At 40.9% G+C, this 21332-nt stretch overlaps 1 protein-coding gene across 4 annotated transcripts in view; it reads left to right on the top strand.

Moving 5' to 3' along the window:
- The window catches only part of LOC116600015 (F-actin-monooxygenase MICAL2), a 212235-nt gene that overhangs the window by 159433 nt on the left and 31470 nt on the right, over positions 1-21332 (top strand). For all 4 annotated transcript variants that reach the window (XM_032359953.1, XM_032359954.1, XM_032359952.1 and 1 more), the window contains 3 exons: positions 852-1006; positions 2254-3583; positions 20014-20129. In XM_032359953.1, the coding sequence (XP_032215844.1) occupies positions 852-1006; positions 2254-3583; positions 20014-20129 (1601 nt within the window). The remainder of the gene's footprint in view (positions 1-851; positions 1007-2253; positions 3584-20013; positions 20130-21332) is intronic.

Below are 21332 nucleotides of genomic sequence, written 5' to 3' on the forward strand. Positions count from 1 at the left end.
GCTATAGAAGTGAAGCTCTTGAAATTTTAGATTTAAGGTTCCCAGAGGGCATGTGTGTGAACTCATGAGACAGAGAGAGAGAGAGAGATTGACCTTACAGGCTATGGCTGTCACAATTCTGCAGTTACCAGACCAACGGACTGCAGCTCCCACAGGGCGGAATTCAGCGTGTCCTCGGGGTCCCAGCCACACACTCCTTTCTCACTTCATTCTGAGTACACACACTGCATCTCGTTCGTTCCCTGACCAACAGGAGCTTGGCACAAATCCCACGCCATATGCTTCAGATGATTTGATGCTCATTATAACCTCCTTCCCTAGTGTTCTCTTAAAATCTCAAACAAACCATCTCATCGGAGAGCCCCTTGGCGCCCACATGAGAAGGATGAGCCGGATTCATTATCCGCGGTGGCCCACCCTGCCCACGCCCACAGCTGAGGATCTGGCATTTTGTGGGAAGAGGCCTCAGGTGGTTTGTTGACTAAGTGACTTAATGCAGCCCAGACCCCACCCACGATGGCTTTAGGGGAAAATTTAGAAGTAGGCATCCATTTCCAGGAGATGTCCCGGAGACTCCCTGTTTCGTCTTTCGGGAACATCCTTATGGGAGTGTGAAGTGTGATTGTTTCTAGACTTTTCATCCTCCAACCTCCATTCCCCCACAGGAGGCTGCCACTTCTCACCCGTTCCTCCTCAGGTCAAAACTCTGGGCACCAGCGCCTCTCAATCAGTCTCCAACACCTTCCTCCCTCTGACTCTATTTACCAAGTTGGAGCTTCTCTTAAAATCTCTTTGTGATAAAGTAAGGTAATAAGAGCTCTGTAATGGAGAGTGTGTTCTTTCCTCGGTAGGTTTGACGCCAGTGAACAACAAAAAAACTATGTCACCTTCAAAGGAACCTGCTCCTCTTTCATCTTCCTCGTCATCTCCTCCCCCATCTTCCCCGCCATCTTTCTCTTCAACCAGTGTCCCAGGGAATGCTCTGGATGGCTTCTCTCTACCTCAGGTAAATACCCTTTGGGGCCGTGTGGGGTGTTAAGAAGGTGAGCTGCTCATAGTTCACCCACTTCCACACTTAACTCTGGATTCTTAGCACTCTTGGGTCACCCAAGTGCAAAGCCAGGGGCATGAGATGCTCTGTCAAGTGTCCCCCCAGGCCTTTTTGACTTGTTGTTTTCATGAGAGCTCAGCCATCCTTCTCAGCCAGCCCTGGGGCACAGCCACTCAGCAGACTTTGTGGGGCACAGACTCTGGGCAAGACTGTGGCATGCAGACTTGCTAGTATATAAGCTCTACCCTTGAGGGCCTAGCAGGTGACCTTGAGGAATTCACAGCTGAAGGAAGGCAGACACACACTGAGGCTCCCTTTGGTGGCACCGGGGACTCTTGGAAGCACATCCCCCTTGAAAAGAAAATGGTATCACTGAGATACTCCAGTTTGGACTTTACCTTCAACATGAGTTTATCAAGCCTCCGTTAACTGCTGGACTCTGGTCCAGGCTCTGGAATATAGAGTGCACAAGATGGGAAGAGGTACGCGCTCTCGTAAGCTCCTGTCCTATGACCTGCCCCTCAGGCACCAGCGCTCTTGGCAGGGCACAGCCACTTCTAGAATTTCCCTAAGCTCTTCCTTTGCCAAGGGCCACCTTCTTGGATGCTACAAATGACTACTTTCTGAGTGGTGCAAGGCATGAGTCAGGTCTAGAAGGGTCATTGAAAAGACCTAAAGGCCACTCTTCTGCCACCACAGCTCCAGCCCAGAAGGGTAACTGTCTCTCCTTAACTTAGTAATCTCCAAGGAAGAAACCTTGGCCTCTTGGTTGTTGGAGGAACATACCTATGGATGCAAGGTGCCCCTTAATAAGGACCATGGCCAAGCCAGTCATGGAGCATCTGTCCTCCCGTACACATCTGGTCATTCACAGGGGCCAGGCCGGCTCCCCCTGGCTGGCCCGGCAGCTTGTCCACGCCTCTGCCTTCCATTATGGCTTCTTACCTACCTAATCCAGCACTCAGCAAAGCCTTTGATTAGTGCTGGTACAGGGACTCCAGGCAGATCCCAGCAGGTCCCAAAGCAACCACTTAGAATGAAGAGCAGCCCTTTGAAATCATCCCGGGCAGAATTCTTTTAGACTTTGGGTGGCTGAGATCTGAAGAGAGGAAGGGAGGGGTCTGTGGGCTGAGATATGCCTCCCCTTATAAATGAATATTGGGAATTCCTAAATATGCATTCATTTTGCCCATCCCCTCTAGGTGACAGCTGACAACCTGCCCTCACAGGTCTCAAGAGGTCACTGCAGCCCTTCCACTCCAATCTTTCTGAGGCGCGCCAGAGCCCAAGGGGTACCCAAGGACATGCCCCTGTATCTGCCCCATGGCCAAGTACTGGAGCGGGCAGAGTACTTCATGGTGAGGCCTGGTGAAGATGGCCTTGCCAGCCCCCAGCCCCCCAGCCCTGCAGAGATGGCTTCCAATGGGTGTCACGAAGCAGAGGCCTCTCTTGGGGACATCAGTTTCATCCACAGAGGCCCAGACCCCACTGGAGGGACGAACAGGTGTTTGCCAGACCAAGAGGTATCTCCCAGGGCTGGAGAGGACCCAGGAGAAAAGAACAACAGACCCAGCAAGGGAGAGGAGAACAGGTCAGGGCTGGCAGAGGAGAAGAAGTTGGGCTTGAAGAAGTTAGTCCTCACCCCAGAGCAGAAGACAAAGCTACTGGACTGGGACAATTCCATCCCTGAGAGTGTGAGCCTGGAAGCTGGGGCACAGCCTGCCCAGAGAAGTGCTGGCAATGGTAGGGGAGGCCGTGTGCCGAAACCAGTTAATCCCTTGCAGCTCCCCTGGACAGCAAGAGAAACCCCGCCTGCCCAGGGAAGAGCTCAGGAGAAGACGGGGACACCAGCTGAACGGGCTCCACCCAAGTCCCCGCTTCGGCTCATAGCAAATGTCTTGCGAAGGTCCCTGGATCCCTTCCTACCCAACTCAGAAGGTGGGAGGAAGGCCTCTGCCAAGCCAGAATCAAGGAACCTACCCACCAGCCAGCCACATGGTAGCACTCGCTCCTTCAGCCTTCGCAAAACCAGTTCCAATAAAGACGGCAGCCAGCAGTCCCCGGGGAGAGACATGGCCAGTAGAGCTTCAGCCTTCTTCTCCTGGGGCTCCCCACCTGCCAGGGCTGCCCAGCCCTCATACCCTAGCCCTCCAGACCTTGCCCTCCGCACCCACAGTTTGCCCAACCGACCGTCCAAAGTGTTTCCGGCGTTCCCGGCCCCTCCCTGCCCCAAGATGGAAGATGTCCCCACACTCCTTGAGAAAGTGAGTTTGCAAGAGACGTCCCCAGATGCTTCTAGGGTTCCAAAGGGAAAAATCTCGCTCTTTTCCTCCCTCAGACTCAAAGACAAATCTTTTGAGAGTCCCCTCCAAGAATCCAAACAAAGAAAGGACCTCCAGGACCTCTTCAGCATCCCCAGGGGAGCAGGGGAGCTGATGGACAGCACCCCGCCCCTGGAGAAGCTGGCACAGCCTTTCAATAGCACCGGCCTGGGGCACAGAGTCCCTCCTCCTTCTCCAGACAAAGATGCAAGTAAGTGGCTCTCTCCTAACGAAAGTTTGCAGTTCCTGCTGGGCAGTTAGTCATTCTTACGGGACTAACAATAGTCATCTCTCACTTTCTCCTTCTTCCCAAATTAAATTCTGACAAAAGTAGGAAAACTTGAATTTGAAAAATTAGGAAAAAATGAAGTTTGAAATGATGTTATGGAGAGTTTTTGAAAACAACAAAGGATCAGCCATAATCTCACCACTTCCCAACTGTATATGGCAACTTTTACTAAGGTTTACCCACAGAATTGTATTTTTAAAAATCAGTATATCATAGCTATTACGACAGTTAGCACATCGTTTACACAAATGTGGTTTGATGGCTGTATTACATGTAGTGGACATGTTTCATTAAGCAAATAATTTATTTTTTATTTAGAAAACAATTGTTTTAATAATTCATAGATAATATGTATATGTAAATTATACATATGGATGTATTTCTATTTTACACATGGTATTGAATGAACATTTTTATGCATATAGGTTTTTCTTTCTTTTGAATTGTTTTTCTTTTAGGATAGGTTCCAAGAAATGAGGTTACTGGATTAAAGATGTGAATATTCTTAAGATTCTTAATTTGCACGAACCAACTGTTTTTAACAGTGTGGATAAAGGATCTATGAGAGTTCTCTGGTTTATATCTTACAACTGCATGTTGTAAATATGGATTAAATGGAAGGAAGGGTACCAGTTTATATTTCAGTGCTAATGTCTGAAATACCTTTTTCACCATACTGTATTGAGTACATTTTAAAAACATTGCTGTTTTACTAGTCAAAAAATGGTGCCTCTTTTAAGCTTATATATATATATATATATATATATATTTTTTTTTTTTTTTAAGATTTTATTTATTTATCAGAGAGAGAGAGGGAGAGAGAGCAAGCACAGGCAGACAGAATGGCAGGCAAAGGCAGAGGGAGAAGCAGGCTCCCTACCAAGCAAGGAGCCCGATGTGGGACTCGATCCCAGGACGCCGGGATCATGACCCGAGCCGAAGGTAGCTGCTTAACCAACTGAGCCACCCAGGCGTCCCATAAGCTTATATTTTTTTAATTTACTGTTTAAACACACTCATGTTTTCTTACCAATGGAAACTTAGGCTTTTTCATTTTTAAATCTGATTGTAATTTTTTAAATTATTGAAGTAATTAATACATCGGAGAATTGGAATATTCCAACAATACTGCAGTATCTTTTTTATTTTTTTTAAAGTAACATCTATTCTCTCCCCCCCTCCTCCTTGCCAAAGTTTTGGTGTATATCCCTAGAGACAGTTTAGTTAAACACTCACATGGTTTATTTTGTTGCTGTTGATACTTATTTGCTGGCTTTAAACAAACTGTGATTTTCCTATCCCTATTTTGTTAAAGATTGTATTTATTTATTTGAGAGAGAAAGAGAGAGCATGAGCCGGTGGGAGGAGCAGAGGGAGAAAATCTCAAGCAGACTCCCCACTGAGTGCAGAGCCCAATATGGGGCTCCATGTGCGGCTTGATCTCAGGACCCTGAGACTGTGACCTGAGCCAAAGTCAGACACTTAACTGACTGAGCCACCCAGGCACCCCTCCTATCCCTGAGCAATTTTGTTTTTATTTATTTTTGCTAACTTTTTTCTTATTTACCTTTTATTTTAGAGCTTCAGTTTTCAAGTGAAAAATTATTTTCCTTCTTTGTTTCCTTAATCAGAAAGCTACATAGATTAACAAGAGACTTTATTTTCAGTCAGGCTCAGAATAAGCACAAACAGGCTGGAGTTTAACTACATCCTTTATATCCTGTCGTAAACTTTGATGTATTGTGCATTTTTTGATAGATAATAATTCATGTGGTTTAAAAGAAAAGGATACAAAATGCACAGAATAAATAGTCCTATCTCCCTTCCCTGTCCCTGAGCCATCCGGGTCATGTCCCTGAGGACAGACATGATGATCACCAGCTTCTTGGGCATTCTTGCAGACAGAATTCATGCATATAAGAGCAAATTAACATAGTCTTTCTTTTTCACATTAAGGTAGTTCGCTCGCGTTTTAGAAGCACTTTTTATTACACTTTTAATTTTATTTTGGAGATCATCACATATTAGCACATAAAGAGCTTTATGTTTTATAGCTGCACTGTATTCCATTGTGTGGGTGTGGAGGTAGGTAGCCAGTCCCCTAGGATGGCAAGTTTATTTCTGATCTTTCGCTGTTGTAAACTGTGCTGCAATAATGACCTGGGAACTTGGGGCGTTTGGCAGATGTGGAAGTACTGGAAGTAGAAATTCTAGAACGAAGGATCTGTGGACCAGGGATTTTGAGAGATGCTGCCAAATTGTCCTTCATCACCTGGCGCTCCTTCAGCAGAAGATGAGGGTGGTGTTTCCCTTATTGCACTAACCATTGTGCTACCCAGCATTTTTTTTTCATTTTTTTTTTTTAAAGATTTTATTTATTTGACAGAGAGAGAGAGAGAGATCACAGGCAGAGAGGCAGGCAGAGAGAGAGGGGAAAGCAGGCTCCCTGCTGAGCAGAGAGCCCTATGCGGGGGCTCTATCCCAGGACCTTGAGATCCTGACCTGGGCCAAAGGCGGAGGCCCAACCCACCAAGCCACCCAGGCGCCCCTGTTTTTAAATCATTACCAGTCTGATAGGTGATTGAGTATCTTCTCATATGTTAAAAAGTCATTTGCATTTCCTTTTCTGTCAGCTATCACCTTTGTCTTTTGTTCCATTTTCTGAAGGTTGTTGGTATTTTTCTGAATCATATGAAGGGACTCTATCAAAAGGGAAATATAGCCCTTTTTTGTGATGGTAATTACACATATTTTTTCCCAGCTTCTTGTTTGTGTTTAACTGTGTTTATGGTGGGTTTTGTTATATAAAAATTTTATTTATATAGAGTAGTTATAAGCAATTTTTCGTTTTATGGCTCCTCAGCTTTATATAATAGATTAGAAAGAGCCGCTTCTAAGTTTATAGAAGAAATTTCTTATAGTTGCTCTTAGTCTTTTTTGTTTGTTTGTTTTAAACTTTTTTACATTTAAATTTTACATCAGGAAACTATCCTAACATCACATGTGAGGTATGGATCCAACCCTGTTTTTGTTTATGTTTTAAGCTGTTTCCCTGGTTATTCTAAAGTAATTTAGTGACTAACCCATCTTCTCCTCTCTTATGTGAGATGACATCTTTGTCATGCATCAGATTCCTGTACTTGGACTGATTTCAATACCATCCATTATATTCTGTTGAGTTGTCTGTTACTTATCAGTACCACACTGTTTTAATTATGTTACTTTATATATTTATACCTTTTAAAATTTATGTATGTATTAGGTAGGAAAAGTATCCCATGATTGATCCTCTCTTTCAAAAACTTCCTGGTTCTTCCCGCTTTGTTTGATATTCTGTATGAATTTAACATCAGCTTCTTTATATACCCAAAAAATCCTATGACTACTTTTATGGGATTAAGTTTACAAATAAACTTGGCAAGAATTCACAACCGTATGATATGAATTGCCTTCCCATATGCTCTTTTTTATGGTGCCCCCAGAATATTTAGGAAAATTTCAAACCTTATGTCTTATAGGTCGTGCATATTTATTAAGTTTATTGCCATATATTAGTTTTTATTGCTATTGTCAATAAAATCTTTTGATCTATCTTCCTACTATTGTTTGTATACCTGAAATGTGCCCATTTCTGTAGAGTACTTTTGCACCCATCCATTTTGCTAGTTCTCCTTGCTTGTAAAAGCTTTCCAATAGCCTCTCCTGGGTCCTTCCCAAATGTGCAATCATCAAATCTATAAATAATGATAATTTTAGGGCACTTGGGTAGCTCAGTTGGTTAAGCATCTGCTTTCAGCTCAGGTCAGGATCCCATTGTTCCGGGATCAAGTCCCACATCAGGCTCCCTGCTCAGCAAAGAGTCTGCTCCTCCCTCTCCCTCTGCCCCTCCCCTGGCTCATGCTTGCTCTCTCTCAAATAAACAAACAAGTAATATTTTTTAAACTGTAACTTTACCTCTTGTTTAAAAGATGTATGCCTCCAATTTATTTTGTTACCTTAGTTTCTTTGGTTTCTAGACCCTCCAGAACAATATTAAATAAACGTAGTGCTATGGTTTCCTTATGACATTCCTAACCTTAATGAGAATGCATCTCATTAATGTGAATGTTTTCCCATTTAAGCATGATGCTGGCTGGCTTCTGGGTTGACCAGGATAAATTTAAACACTCTGAGGAAATTGCCATCTAATCCTATTTTATTGGAAGTATTTAACTCATGAATGGTTGTTGAATTTTATCAAATGTCACTCAGTACACTTCGGGGTGATTGTCTGATTATTTTTCTCCATAGTTTGACTACTACTGTGACTTATATAATAAAGTCACTGGTATTGAACCATCCTTATATTGCTGAAATGAATACCATTTGGTCCTGATGTCTTATTATTTTAATATGCTTTTCTGTTCTGTTTGTCAATATATTTTTAAAGATTTTATTTATTTGAGGGAGAGAGCAGGTGGGAGGAGGCAGAGCAGCAGAGGGGGAGGGAGAAAGACAAGCAGACTCTGAGCTGAGCAAAGAGCCAATGCAGGGCTCAATCCCAGGACCCTGAGATCATGACCTGAGCAGAAACCAAGAGATGGAAGCTTAATCGACTGAGCCACCCAGGCGCTCCTCTGTTTGCTAATATTTTATTTAATATTTTTGTATCAAATTTATTAGTAAGATTGGCCTTTAGTTCATTTATTTCACATTTATATGGCTTTTATATATGCTGATTACAGTAACTGGAGGTGAATGTGTTTTCCTGACTTACTTATCATGGAGAACTGCTTCATTTATATTTACTAGGGAATGGTATGACTTCCTTGGTTTGGAACAGAAGGAGAATGGAAGTAGGTTAAGGCTGACCAACTCTGGAAATAGTGTCTGGGTCCATTTCATGGAAGAGCTTTGTGTTTCTTGCAGATGTTCTTAGATCAGTATCCTAAGAGATTTTACCTACCCTATCAGATTAGGTGCATTAGTTTCCTTTTATTTCCCTGTCCCTGCCCAGCCCACCCACCAATCTCTCTCTCTCTCTCTCTCTCTCTCTCACACACACACACACACACATACACACACACACACACACACACTGACATTGCTATCTCCACATTTAACATGTGGGTATACTCTCAAGCAATGGAGAGAGAAAAACAGTATTTTTTTTTTAAGATTTTATTTATTTATTTGACAGACAGAGATCACTAGCAGGCAGAGAGACAGGCAGAGAGAGAGGGAAAAGCAGGCTCCCCGCTGAGCAGAGAGCCCGACACGGGGCTCGATCCCAGAACTCCGGGATCACGACCCGAGCTGAAAGCAGAGGTTTCAACCCACTGAGCCACCCAGGCGCCCCGAAAAACAGCATTTTAATTGAAAATGAGAAACTTTCAAAACATATTTGAATGGAAATACCTCTAATTTATGATCACTTGAATAAATCGGCTGAAATTTAATTTTTATTATTTTTACAACAAAACTTTCTGGGTAAATTAACAGTATATATAAACTTCTCTTTATTTATTTTTTTTTTAAGATTTTATTCATTTGACAGACAGAGATCACAAGTAGGCAGAGAAGCAGGCAGAGAGAGGAGGCTCTCTCTCGCTGAGCAGAGAGCCCGACTCGGGGCTCCATCCCCAGACCCTGGGATCATGACCTGAGCCAAAGGCAGAGGCTTTAACCCACTGAGCCACTCAGGTGCCCCATAAACTTCTCTTTAAATTACTTAGGGGCATAAACTGATTTCAAGTGCTTACCAGTGCCAATTTTATACAAATTTAACACAGATTATCATTCTTGCATATCATTAAACAAGGCACCCTGACAATGTCTTTTTAAATTTTTGCATCAAGTCCTGATCATAGTATAAAACATATACAGCAAATACACAAACCTTAAGTACACAACTGATGAATTTTTGTAAAGTGCACGTTTGTACTACTACATCTGAGATCAAGATATAGAAAATCACCAGCACTCAGTGTTAGGTCCCAATGTTGGGTCCCCCAGTAATGGGTCCGTAATTAAAAGAGCAAGACTGATACAAAGCAAAGATCAAGAAAAGCTTTATTTTGACCGGCTGGGGCCACGCCTCTTACAGAGAGCACGACCCCCTCCCTGCCTCACAGACTAACTTTTATAGAGCAAAGGCCATGTGGTTGAGCCTGGCCACACACAGGTGGCTAATGAGATTGTAACACACAGAGAAAGCTGCACAGTCACACACGGGTGTCCAATTGAACTACAATTCACTCCATAGTAGACATTTGAACTAGCCTATCACCTTGGTGAGAATTGGCGCCCAAAAGGTGGGGCCCACACTCCTTGGTAGCTAGGGAGACAGTATGTGCGCTTTACTGATTGGCTGTCTCCACCTGACCCGATTCATCCCTGCATTGGGGCTGTTATCTCTACCTGACCTGACCCAGCCTTGTATTTGGGCTTTGTTACCTGGGACTGGTTTCCATACTTGCGTTTAAATAAGTTGGGAGAGGGGGGAAATTTAAGTTTTACTGCATAAACAACAAAATGGCTGTTCAACCGAGGTGGGGCCGCTCTGGCTAAAGAGGCCCTTACACTCAGAAGTCTCCATCATTGCCTCTTCCGACATATATGTGACTCCCAACAAAAGTGCTTGCTTACCATCTCACTTCTATCATCTTGGATTACTTCAGCAGGTTTTTGACTGTACAAACATTGGATCGTTCAGTATTATGGTAGGCAGAATTCTGAGAGGACCTCATGCTTTCTGCCCTGTAGAATCTCCTGCCCTTGATTCTGGTGGGAACTTGAATATGATGGATCTCACTCCCGTGATTAGGTTACCAGATTTTGCAAATGTAATTAAGTTCTAAACCAATTGACTTTGAGCTAATCAAAAGGGAGATTATCCTGGGTAGGCCTAACTTAATCGGAGGAGCCCTTAATAAGAATGGGGTCCTTTCCTGAAACTCGCAGGGTGAGAAAGATAAGATCCCGCTGGCCTGGAAGAAGTGAACTGACGTTAGGAGAGGCCCTACGTGGCAAGGAGGCCTCTGGGAGCTAAGACGACCTCCCGGGGGGAGCCAGCGAGAAAACGGCCCCCTCTCCTACAACCACCAAGAGCGGAATTCTGCCAACAACTGCATGAGCTGGAAGAGAACCCTGAGCTGCCCCTGAGACCCCGGCACGGCAGACACCTCCACTGCAGCTTTGTCAGACCCTGCACAGAGGACCCCGCTGAACCCTGCCTACCTTCAGCCGGTGTTGAATCTGAGCCTATTGCTTCTGCAACAACAGAACGTGCATGTCTATACAGTGGCTGGCTTATTGGGGTGGGGGCGGGGATACACGGGATACACGCTGTCACGAGCCGCAGCGGTTCCTTCTTTGCCTCGCTGCCTTTTACTCCCTTGTGTGAATATGCCACAACTTGTTTGTCATCTGATGCTGGGCACTTAGGGGTTTTCTGTTGCTTTCTAGGGTGAATAATGCTTCTGAGCCTTTGGAGACCCATTGTTTCGGTTGGCTATTGTCAAAGATAAAGCCAGATGCTATGAAAAGTGTTAAGGATGGTTCCTATAATAGAGTATTGCAACAGAAGAGAGAGAGTCCTATATGAACTGAACTCCCCTTTGATTTCCACAGAGGTGGCTGGGGGCTTCACAGGGTGATTGAGGGACAAGGAAGGGCTGAACAGAGGCTCAGTAGCGTCAAGGCAGTGAAAAATGACAAAGGCCCTGTGGGCATCAGTGCTGATTAGGCCAGCCACGTGTGTTAGCCGGAGACTGTTGAAGTTTGGATTCTGTCTTCACATAAAGACAGGGAGACAAAGGTCCCATCCTTCCCGATGACTGCATTTCAAAGGACTGGCTTTCAGGTGCTTGAGAAAGACATCCTTGAGTGGTAGGAGATACATACACATCTCAAAGGGACAGAGGAAGGATTCTCATTTAAAAACCCTTTTTAGCAACTTCTCTAAAAAAGGGTAGTCAACCACCTATCAGCAGGTGTGGCTAGAACAAACACTAAATTCCTTTGTTAGCCTTTGAGTTTTCTCAGGAAGGTACTTTTTCTTTCTATTTCCTTCCATGTAGGAGGAAGTGGGTGGGCTAAATTGTTTATGCAGAGAGTCTGCAGTGTTTCTAGGCCAAGGTTGAGGCCCAGCTAAGAGGACGGTTCAGAAGAGCTTGCCTAGACTTTGTTCAAAGACAGAATCTGTCAGTATATGCCGGGGAGTGGACTTGTTAGGTCGTGGGGTAGGCCTGTACGTGGTTGGCTTTAATAGGTACCGTCCCCCGTTTTCAAAAGTGCTTGTACCGGTGAGTATAGACTCCGGCAGGAGATGAGAACTCCCCTTGACCTCCATCTTTGTAATGCTTGACAGTCTCAGTTTTGTTTTGTGCTTGGTTGCCACCATTTTTATTGTGGTATCTCATTATTGTTTTCATCGGCATTTACCTGCTAGTGATGTTACACTACTTTTCACATGCTTATCTAGATATTCTCTTGTGAGGTGTGTTGTCAAGTCTTTTTGCCCATACTTCTACTGTGTAGACGGCCCTTTCCTTATTGATTTGTAACCTGTGTAGATTCTAGACAAAAGTCTTCTCTGTCAGATATACGTATTATAAGTAACTCTCATTCTCAGGCTCACTTTTTCACTCTTTAAAGGTGAAATATTAATAATAAACTTCTATAAGTACACACATTACTTATTTAAATGCAGCCATAGTTATCAATAGTTTCCTTTATTGCTGCTTTTATATGCCAGTGATGAGACCTTTCCCTACTCTGAAGTCATAAAGATGTTCTGTGTTACTTTCTAGAACTGTGCCATCCAATATGGTAGTCATGATTTCACACTTGAAATGTGGCTAGTATGAGTGAGGAGCTGAATTTTTAATTTAATGTTAAGAAATTTGCATTTAAATAGCAAATCAATGGAAAATGTTCTATTAAACACAACTTTTTGCTTTTTGAATTACATTTGGCTTTAACCACTAAAAAAGTGTAACCTAAATAGGAATGTATAAAACATGTACCAGATTCTGAAGACTTAGTATGAATGAAATAATATAAAATATTTCCATAATTTGTATAGGACCACATGTTGAAATGATAATATTTTTGAAATTTGGGGCTACATAAAATATACGTTTAAGACTAATTGCATCTGTTTCTTTTTACACTCTTTAATGTGGCTACTAGAAAATTTTAAGTTACATGTATGATTCATATTTCTATTGGACAACAGTTAAAGAAGTTTTATTATTTTACCTTTCACAGTTTAGTCTGCTAAATTTTTGTGTATTCTGTGAGGTAGAGGAAAGGTTTGTTTATTTTTTTATGTTATCCACTTGATTCAGGAGCATTCATTAACAAGGCTGTCTTCCTCCACCCTACCCACCAAGTCATTGCTGTGATACTTTGTCATATATTAGGCAGGTCTGTTTTCAGACCTTCTATCCTTTTCCACCGACTGGTTTGTCCCTGTGCCTGAGTCACACTGTTTTCATTAAGTGGCTTTATAATAAATCTTCACAGCCTGGAATAGACCATCCACTTCGTTCTTCTTCAAGATTGTCATGCCTATTCTTGGCCTCCGTGTGTCTTCCAGAATCAGTTAATCAATTTCCACAAAAATATTGTCTGAACATTTGATTGGGATTACAATGAATCTAGAGATAAATTTGGAGAGAATTAACAAATCCATGGACATGACGCCTCCCTGAGGTCTTCTTCAGTTTCTGTCCATGTTTTATGATTGTAGTGATCCCGCCCTATTTTCATTAGATATATTCTCTAGTATTTGACTTTTTGATGCGATTATAAATGATAGCCATTAATTGATTAATTTATAGACTTTTTAAAAAAGATTTTATTTATTTATTTGACAGAGAGAGAGAGAGATAGCAAAAGCAGGAACACCAGCAGGGAGAGTGGGAGAGAGAGAAGCAGTCTTCCCACTGAGCAGGAATGGGCTCAATCCCAGGACCCTGGGATTATGACCGGAGCCTAAGGCAGATGCTTAACAACTGAGCCACCCAGGTGTCCCAATTTATAGACATTTGATAACTTTAGAAAAATGAGTCTTTTGATCTAAGAATGTACAATATTCTTAGTCTTCTATTTAGCCAGAGTTTCTAAAATTCTAGCTATAAATCCTTTACCAGATACTTACTCGCAAATATTTTCTCTTAGTTAGTGGATTGTGTTTTTATTTTCATCACATCTTCCAAAAGATAGAAGATTTTTTAGTTTGATGAAGTCAAATTTATTAATTTTTCTCTTTTGTAATTTGAGTTATATTTAAGAAATCTTTAAGACCAAAGTCACTAAGAATGTCTGCTGTGTTTTCTCCCAGAACTTTACAGTTTTTAGCTTTCAGGCTTAGATCTGTAATCCAATTCTAATTAACTTTTTATAGTGAATAAAAGTCAAGGTTTTTTGTTTTTGTTCTGGTTTTTGTTTGTTTGTCTGTCTATAGATATCTAGTTGTCAGCACTACTTGTTAAAAAGACTATTCTTTCTCCATTGGGTTATTCTGACACCTTCACGATAATCAACTGACTAAATACATGTGATATGTCTCTGTGCCCTTGAATCTTCCCACTGCTATATATGTTTATCCTTACACTAATAGCGTTCTACTCTTGCTCACTGTAGCATTAGAGCAGGTCTGGAAAACAGGTAGTGGAGTCCCCCAGTATTGTTCTAAAAAATTATTTTGGCTATTCTAGGTATTTTGTGTTTCTGTATTAATTTTAGAATGAGTTTATCAATGTCTACAGAGTAAACCTGCTAGAATTTTGATTGGGATTGTTTTTTTTATTTCTAAGTCAATTGAAGAAGATTTGACAACTGCTGAGCCTTCCTGTTCGTGAAAATGGAATATCTCTCTAGCCAGGGTTTCTTTCATTTCTCTTAGGGAGTTTGTAGTGTGTAGATTCTGCATATATTTTATTAAATGTATCCCTGGAGTATTTCATTTTGTTGTTGTTGCTCTTATAAATGGAATGGCTTTCTTCATTTTGATTTTCAGGTGCTCATTGTTGATATAAAGAAACACAGTTAACTTTTTATCATGTCCTTACTAAACTCACTTATTATTCTAAGAGCTTTTTTGTAGGATTTTCTAAATAAATAATCATGTTGTCTACAACTACAGTTTGACATTTCTCTTTTCAATTTGTATACCTTTTATTTAACTCTCTTGCCTTATTGCTCTGCCTACAACTTCCTATACAATGCTAAATAGAAATGTTAAGAGTATACATCATTGTCTTTTTCTACCAATAACAGAGGGATTATATTTCACTGTTGAATATATTATTTGCTGTAAATTTTTAAGATAGGTACTCTCTATTATACTAAAGAAGATTCCTTCTATTCTTAGCTTACTCTGACTTTTTATCATGAGTAATAGTAAATTTTATCAAATGTTTTTTTAAAATCTATTGAGATAATCATTTTTTTACTTTAATCAAAAATGTACTGAATTACACTGATTTTTTTAATAGAGATTTGAAAATATTATGATATTATTGTGTTCTTGGAGTAAACCCAACTTGATCATCGTGTATCATCTTTTTATTTGTCACTATGTTGGATTTGCTAGTTGTTTTTAGTAGTTCCGCAGCTATGTTTATGAGAGTTACTGGTCTGAAATTTTCCTTCTTGCAATATCTGTGTCAGGTTTTGGATTCAAACTTAAGCTAGCCTTGTAACACAAGTTAAGATGTGTTCCATCTTTTCCTATTCTCTGGAAGAGGTTTGTATGTTTATTTGTTTTAACACTGGTGTTATTTGGTTTTTAAACATTTGAACACAAACGAAGTCATCTAGCCTTGTATTTTCTTTGTAGGATGGTTTTTAATTATGGACTTGGTTTCTTTAATAGATACGTAAGTATTCAGATTTTCTATTTCTTCTTATGTCAGTTCTGGTAAGTCATGTTTTTCAATGAATTTGTCCATTTTATCCAAATTTTCAAATTTAGATAGTTTGTATAATAGAGTCCTGAATACTTTTCATCCTCAATATTGGTGATTTGTGTTTTCTTTCTCTTTTTTCTTAATCATTCTTTTTAGAAGTCATCAATGTTATATATTTTGAAGAATCTTATTTTTGCTTTGTTAATTTTCCATTTTATTTCTGTTTTGTTTTTATCATTTCTCATAATCTGTTCCATCTTGATTATTTTCTTCCTTTTAGATTCTTAGGTTCATTGCTGGTTCTTTTTCTAGCTTTTTGAAATAGATCTTATGACATTGATTCTAAACTTTTCTTTTGCACAGTGTCTACACTGAAAGCTCTAAATTTCCCTCAAGTCACTACTTCGGCTACATTCTAGTTATGTTGTTATGACATATTCTTATCCCATCTGCTTCAATTTACTTTTATTGGTTTTCAGAAAAGTATTACATAATTTCTAACAATTTTCAGATTTTTTAGTTATATTTTATATTGTTGATTTTCAGCTTAATCTCACTATTGTCAGAAGACATACTATGTATGACTCCAGTTGTTTCCTTATGGTGTGGCATAGCACCAATTTAGTAAATATTCAATGTGCTCCAGAAAAGGATGTATTTTCTCTGGTTGTTCTCAGCTTGTTGGCAGTCAGGGGACTTGGGAACTCTTCACTCAGAATGATAAGCATTTTAGGAGCTCTGTGTCAGGAACTGGAATCAAAGACCAAATATTGGTGGGAATGAGGGACAGAGAACAAATTATATATTTCTTATTATTTCACACTATCCTACATTAAATAGTTGATTATCTTTTAAAGAAGTTAAAAACCGAAAGGGAAATTATTTTATATTTACTCTTTCTAGAGCTCTTCATTCCATGTGTTATATTCCTTCTGCTTTAGAACTTCTTTTGACATTTTTCTTATGTATGTCTGCTAACAACAAATTATCCTAAAGGCTTAATTTTTTCCCCTCATTTTAAATGAATTATTCACTGGACATAGAATTATAATCTGACAGACTTTCCTTTTAGCATTTTAATGATGTTTCATTATCCCTTGGCTTATTTAGGTTCTGATGAGATGTCCATGCACATTCTTATCTTTGTTTCTCTGTATGTAATATATTATTTTTCTTTGTCTGGTTTTAAGATTTTATTTCTCTGTCTGGTTTATTATCATGAGACTTGCTATGATTTTCCTTATGTTTACCCTGTTTGTGGTTTATTGAGCTTCTTGGAACTGTGAATTTACAATTTTCATTAAATTTGTGTGATTTTCAACAATATTACATCAATGACTTTTTCTATCTCCTGCTATCCTTCTGGCACTCCAATCTTATGTATTTTAGACCACCTCATGTTATCCCACAGATCACTGAAGTTCTGTTCAGTTTTTCAGTCTTTTTCCCCCTCTATGTTTCATTTTGGATTATCTCTATTGCTGTTATTTAATTTCACGGCCTATTTTTCTCTCTAATGTTTAATCTACTATTAAGCTGACCCAGTGAAATTTTCATTTCAGATTTTGTATTTTTCATATTTTTATGTTCCATTTAGTTCTTTTTCTGCATTTTTTACCTGCTTATTCTGTTCATACTGTCTTTTTACATTTTTGAGCATATTTATAATAGTTATTTTCAAATCCTTGTCTGCTAATTTCATTATCTCTGAGTCTGCTTTTATTAACTGATTTTTCTCTTGATGATGAGTTCATTGTCCTGTTGTTTTACATATCTAGTAGTTGCTTTCTCGCTGCTAGGTTTGATGACGATTACATTGTAGGGTGTCTAGACTTTGTTTCTTCATTTAAAGAATGTTATATAAACAGTAAAAATGTTTGTCAGACAGTAGGGTAATTTGAAGATCAATTTGTTTCTTTCAAGATTGTTTTTAAACTTATTTGGGGCAGTTTATAATAACCTTTACCCTAGGGCTAATTTATCCTTATTAGTAAAGTATGACTCTTCTGTGGCCTCTATTCTAATGCCCGCAAAGTTTGTTCTACCCTAGCTGAGTGGAACTTGAGGATTTCTCAATCCTCTAAAAAGCTTTAGAGGTTATTTAGCCTATAACTTCCCAACAGTAACAGGCCTAGTGTCATCTAGTTACACTCTATGCATCTAAAGTTTACTATTAAGCAATAGACTCAAGGGGACTTCTGTGCTTATTCCTGTGCTTTTTCTGCATAGCTCTCTCCTCTACCCCCTCCCCCAACATTCCAGCTGCCTCCACTCACCCAAACCCTGACCTCTGTCTTTTCAACTCAGTGAACCTGAGAGAGGAAGCTAGTGTGATTGTAGGACTTCATTTGGTTCTCTTCTTACCTTTATCACAGTTCTGCACTGCCTGTTGTCTAATGTCTGGGAACAGATGCATGGTATATTTTGTCCTGATTTCTGGTGCTTTGTGGTGGGAGATCAATCCCAGAATCAGTCACTCCATCATAGCCAGAGTGAAACAATGCTGCCAAGTTTTTTTTAATTTTGCAACTGAAAAGTAAATTTCTGGAATCGATGGTTCTGTGATGGAAAAGAGTAAACGGGGGAGAGATTCAGAGGTAACTATATATAATGTTGGCCAGAAGTTTAAGAAATGCAGTATATTTGGAAATATTTTCTTCTCGATTTCAAAATAAGATTCAGTGGGACTATTATATTCATTTTTGGAAGTTTCTACTTTAGGTCACTACACTTCTCTGTACAATGGAGGCTAATTAGGCAGTGTTGCTAATATTACAGTATTGTTGATTTGGGTCAATGGGAACAATGAGGCAGTTGCTGCTGCTACTGTTGACGATGACAAGATTTATTTACCTATCTTCAATGAACCAGGCACTGTGTTAGGCTCTTTCCATCGATCACCTTTATTCTTTTACTATAGTACTGCAAGTCAGAAGTTGTGAGCTCCAAAAACTCAGGAAATTGAAGTTAGCTCCTCAAGCTCACACACTAAGAAGTGAACACTCTGTGACTACATTACTCCATAGTAACCCAGTAGCTGGAGTTGGAGGACAATCTGAGCTCACCTTCAGTGGTGCCCCTTCCACTACTATGCTGCCCTCTGATGCTCTCTTCACCTGAGCTTCCCCATCTGGCAAATTGTAGTGGAAAACAGTTAACTCCTTCCCTGGGGAGGCTGTGCTTGTATATAGATGTTTTGCATTATTTTGCTTTGAATAACAGCATATGTAAATGTGCTCCCAGAGGTTAAAATTACCCTTCTTTTTTAAAACTTGGCCTCTCCCACTGGGGTAAATAGTTGAAAATTATGGGGAGGAAAAGGCAGACTGGAGAGAATGTGAGTCACATGGAATTGCTTCTCCTTCTCCCTCTCCACCCAGCACGTATTTCTATTCGGATATAAGCTGTCACGGCAGAGTGAAGATTTGTACATTTCCTTTCGTGGCTTCCTCACGCATTATGACAGTCAGTATCCAGCGCAGGTTCATCGAAACATCATTCATTAACTCCGCATCAGGAGGATGTCCAGGGACAGATGTCCTTGCTGAAAAGAATAAAAGCCTCCTGTGGCACCTGGAGGACTTTACCACACACGGTCTCCAGCCAGATCACAAAGAGATTCTAGCGAACACGGGCCCTTTGCCGCCTCTAACCATCTACCTCTTGTTCTGAGGTTGGCCGAGCTCCTGGACTCCAGCTCTCCCCTGGGTCCTGCATTGTCGAGCCCTCCCTATCTTCAACTGCCTTTCCTGGCATTTGAATCATCACTTCGATGATGTGATAATATCTGCAAGTTGGGAAAATAAAAGTGGCATTTGTTTAGCCATAATTAATGAAATATTTATGTTGCATGAGACTATGTGATAAAACCTCAGGCTTAGCGTCCTTTTGCTTCTGATTACATTTGGGATTTTTTTTTTCTATGACCAGACATTCTGACGCCAGCTCTTTTACACTGAGCAGATGTCATGTAGTAAAAATGGGTGCCAGATGCTGTGAGCCACAGAAGGGCGATTTGTTTAAGAGCTGGCTCGGACTTTTTTGCATTCAATTACTCTGCAGAACGAACCTTACCCGAGCATTTAGGTAACTCAGCTAACTTCAGACAAGCGTTTTAATAATAGATTTCATCGCCGAATGTGTTCTAAGCAACACACCATATAAATGGTGTTTAAGGAATTAATTGATTTCTGCATAATACCTTTTTTTTTTTTTTTTAATATGAAAGGAGAGCTGCAAAGCTCTTGGCAGGGACCCAGAAATGTAATTAGCATGGAGGGCCAAATTTTCAGTTGCCCTCAGGTACTGCCTCCTCCTGCTCACGGCAGGTGCAGTGAGGGAAGAGCAGGGAGGAAGGGAATGATGGTAAGAAGGCAGAGGGAGAAGGAGCTTTGGGCCACACGGTAGGAAAAGAAGTTGGGATTTCAGTGAGCTCTTCTCTTCCCATTTCAGGTTCCAAACACATACCTAGCCGAGGGCAGGTGACAGGGGCTGCCTCTTCTACTTCCTCCAGCAACTCCTCCTCGGCAGATGAAGGATTTCATCCCCAGCCTTCCTTGCGGTCAAAGGTAACAACACCTGGCCAACCAAAGAAGGTCTTGGCTTGTGGGGGCCATTTACCCTCCAGGTTTCAGACCCGCGGTGGACTCCAGCTGCAGTGGTTTCATTAGGATCACGTTTCATTGCATGTGACAACAACCGCTTTTTACCTGGAACACCAAGAATGATTTTTTTTTTTTTTTTTTAACTTTTAGAAGCTTGCCTTTCTCAAAAACTTCAACCGGCAGAAAGAAAAAACAACAACAACAACAACAAACCAGACATATTTACTTAAAATCATTTGGTGACTGCAGCTCTTAAAGTGGGTTTAATATGTGGTCCAACAAGCAAACCATCGAAAAAAATTACAACAAGCAGATGCATATTTCCCGGGGGGAAACACAGCTTCATTTAAGAAGCACTAGAGGCAGATTGCATGGAAAATGTTATGTTTATTCTAATCAGAACTATGAAATGAACCATGCAGTTGCATCCAGACGTGGGTACTCCAAGAGTCCCCGCTGTGGAAAGGAAGGGTCTAGCTGCGTGCTGGCTAGGGAGATGGCTGTCCTCTTAGCTTCATGACCGTATTTCTGGAAAACACTTTAAGCAACTTCCATACCCACAGATTTTAAAAACACAAACATTGTTATATGTCTTTAAAGGCATCTGTGTGTCACAGACATGAAGACACATCCCATGACCAACCCTCACTGTTGTTTTCTTGGTCCACTGGGGCCAGGGCATTTTCACTGGGACTGAGGGATGAATGGTTGGACCTAAAATGCTTCCCAGGAGAACAGAGGAGCAGTTCACTGTGCTAACAGTGTTTATTTTTTGGAGCAGTGAGGATCTGAGGAGAAGGGGAGAGAACCAAATTTATTTACTTAGACTCAACTTTTCCATATCTGGCATTAGGAACTTCTGGCGTCATCTCAAGTCACTCAGGGGTTCCAGCTCCCCACGGCCCAGCTTAGAGCAAGTCAGGAGGGGGCTGGGACATGGCATGAGAGAGAGTGAGAGAGAGAGAGAGACTGTGTGTGTGTGTGTGTGTGTGTGTGCACGCACGTGTGTCTGTGTGTGTGGTGGGGGAGAGGGAGAGACAGGGTAAAAGGGAGGGAGGAGGAAGGGAATGCAAATGAAAAAGAATATATATGCATTTTTCATTTTTAACCATGGACACCTCTGATTAGTTCAGTACTCAACACAAATGAATTTGGTGTGTTATGTTG

This window comes from Mustela erminea, chromosome 9 (genome assembly GCF_009829155.1).
Source record: "Mustela erminea isolate mMusErm1 chromosome 9, mMusErm1.Pri, whole genome shotgun sequence".
Lineage (NCBI taxonomy): Eukaryota > Metazoa > Chordata > Mammalia > Carnivora > Mustelidae > Mustela > Mustela erminea.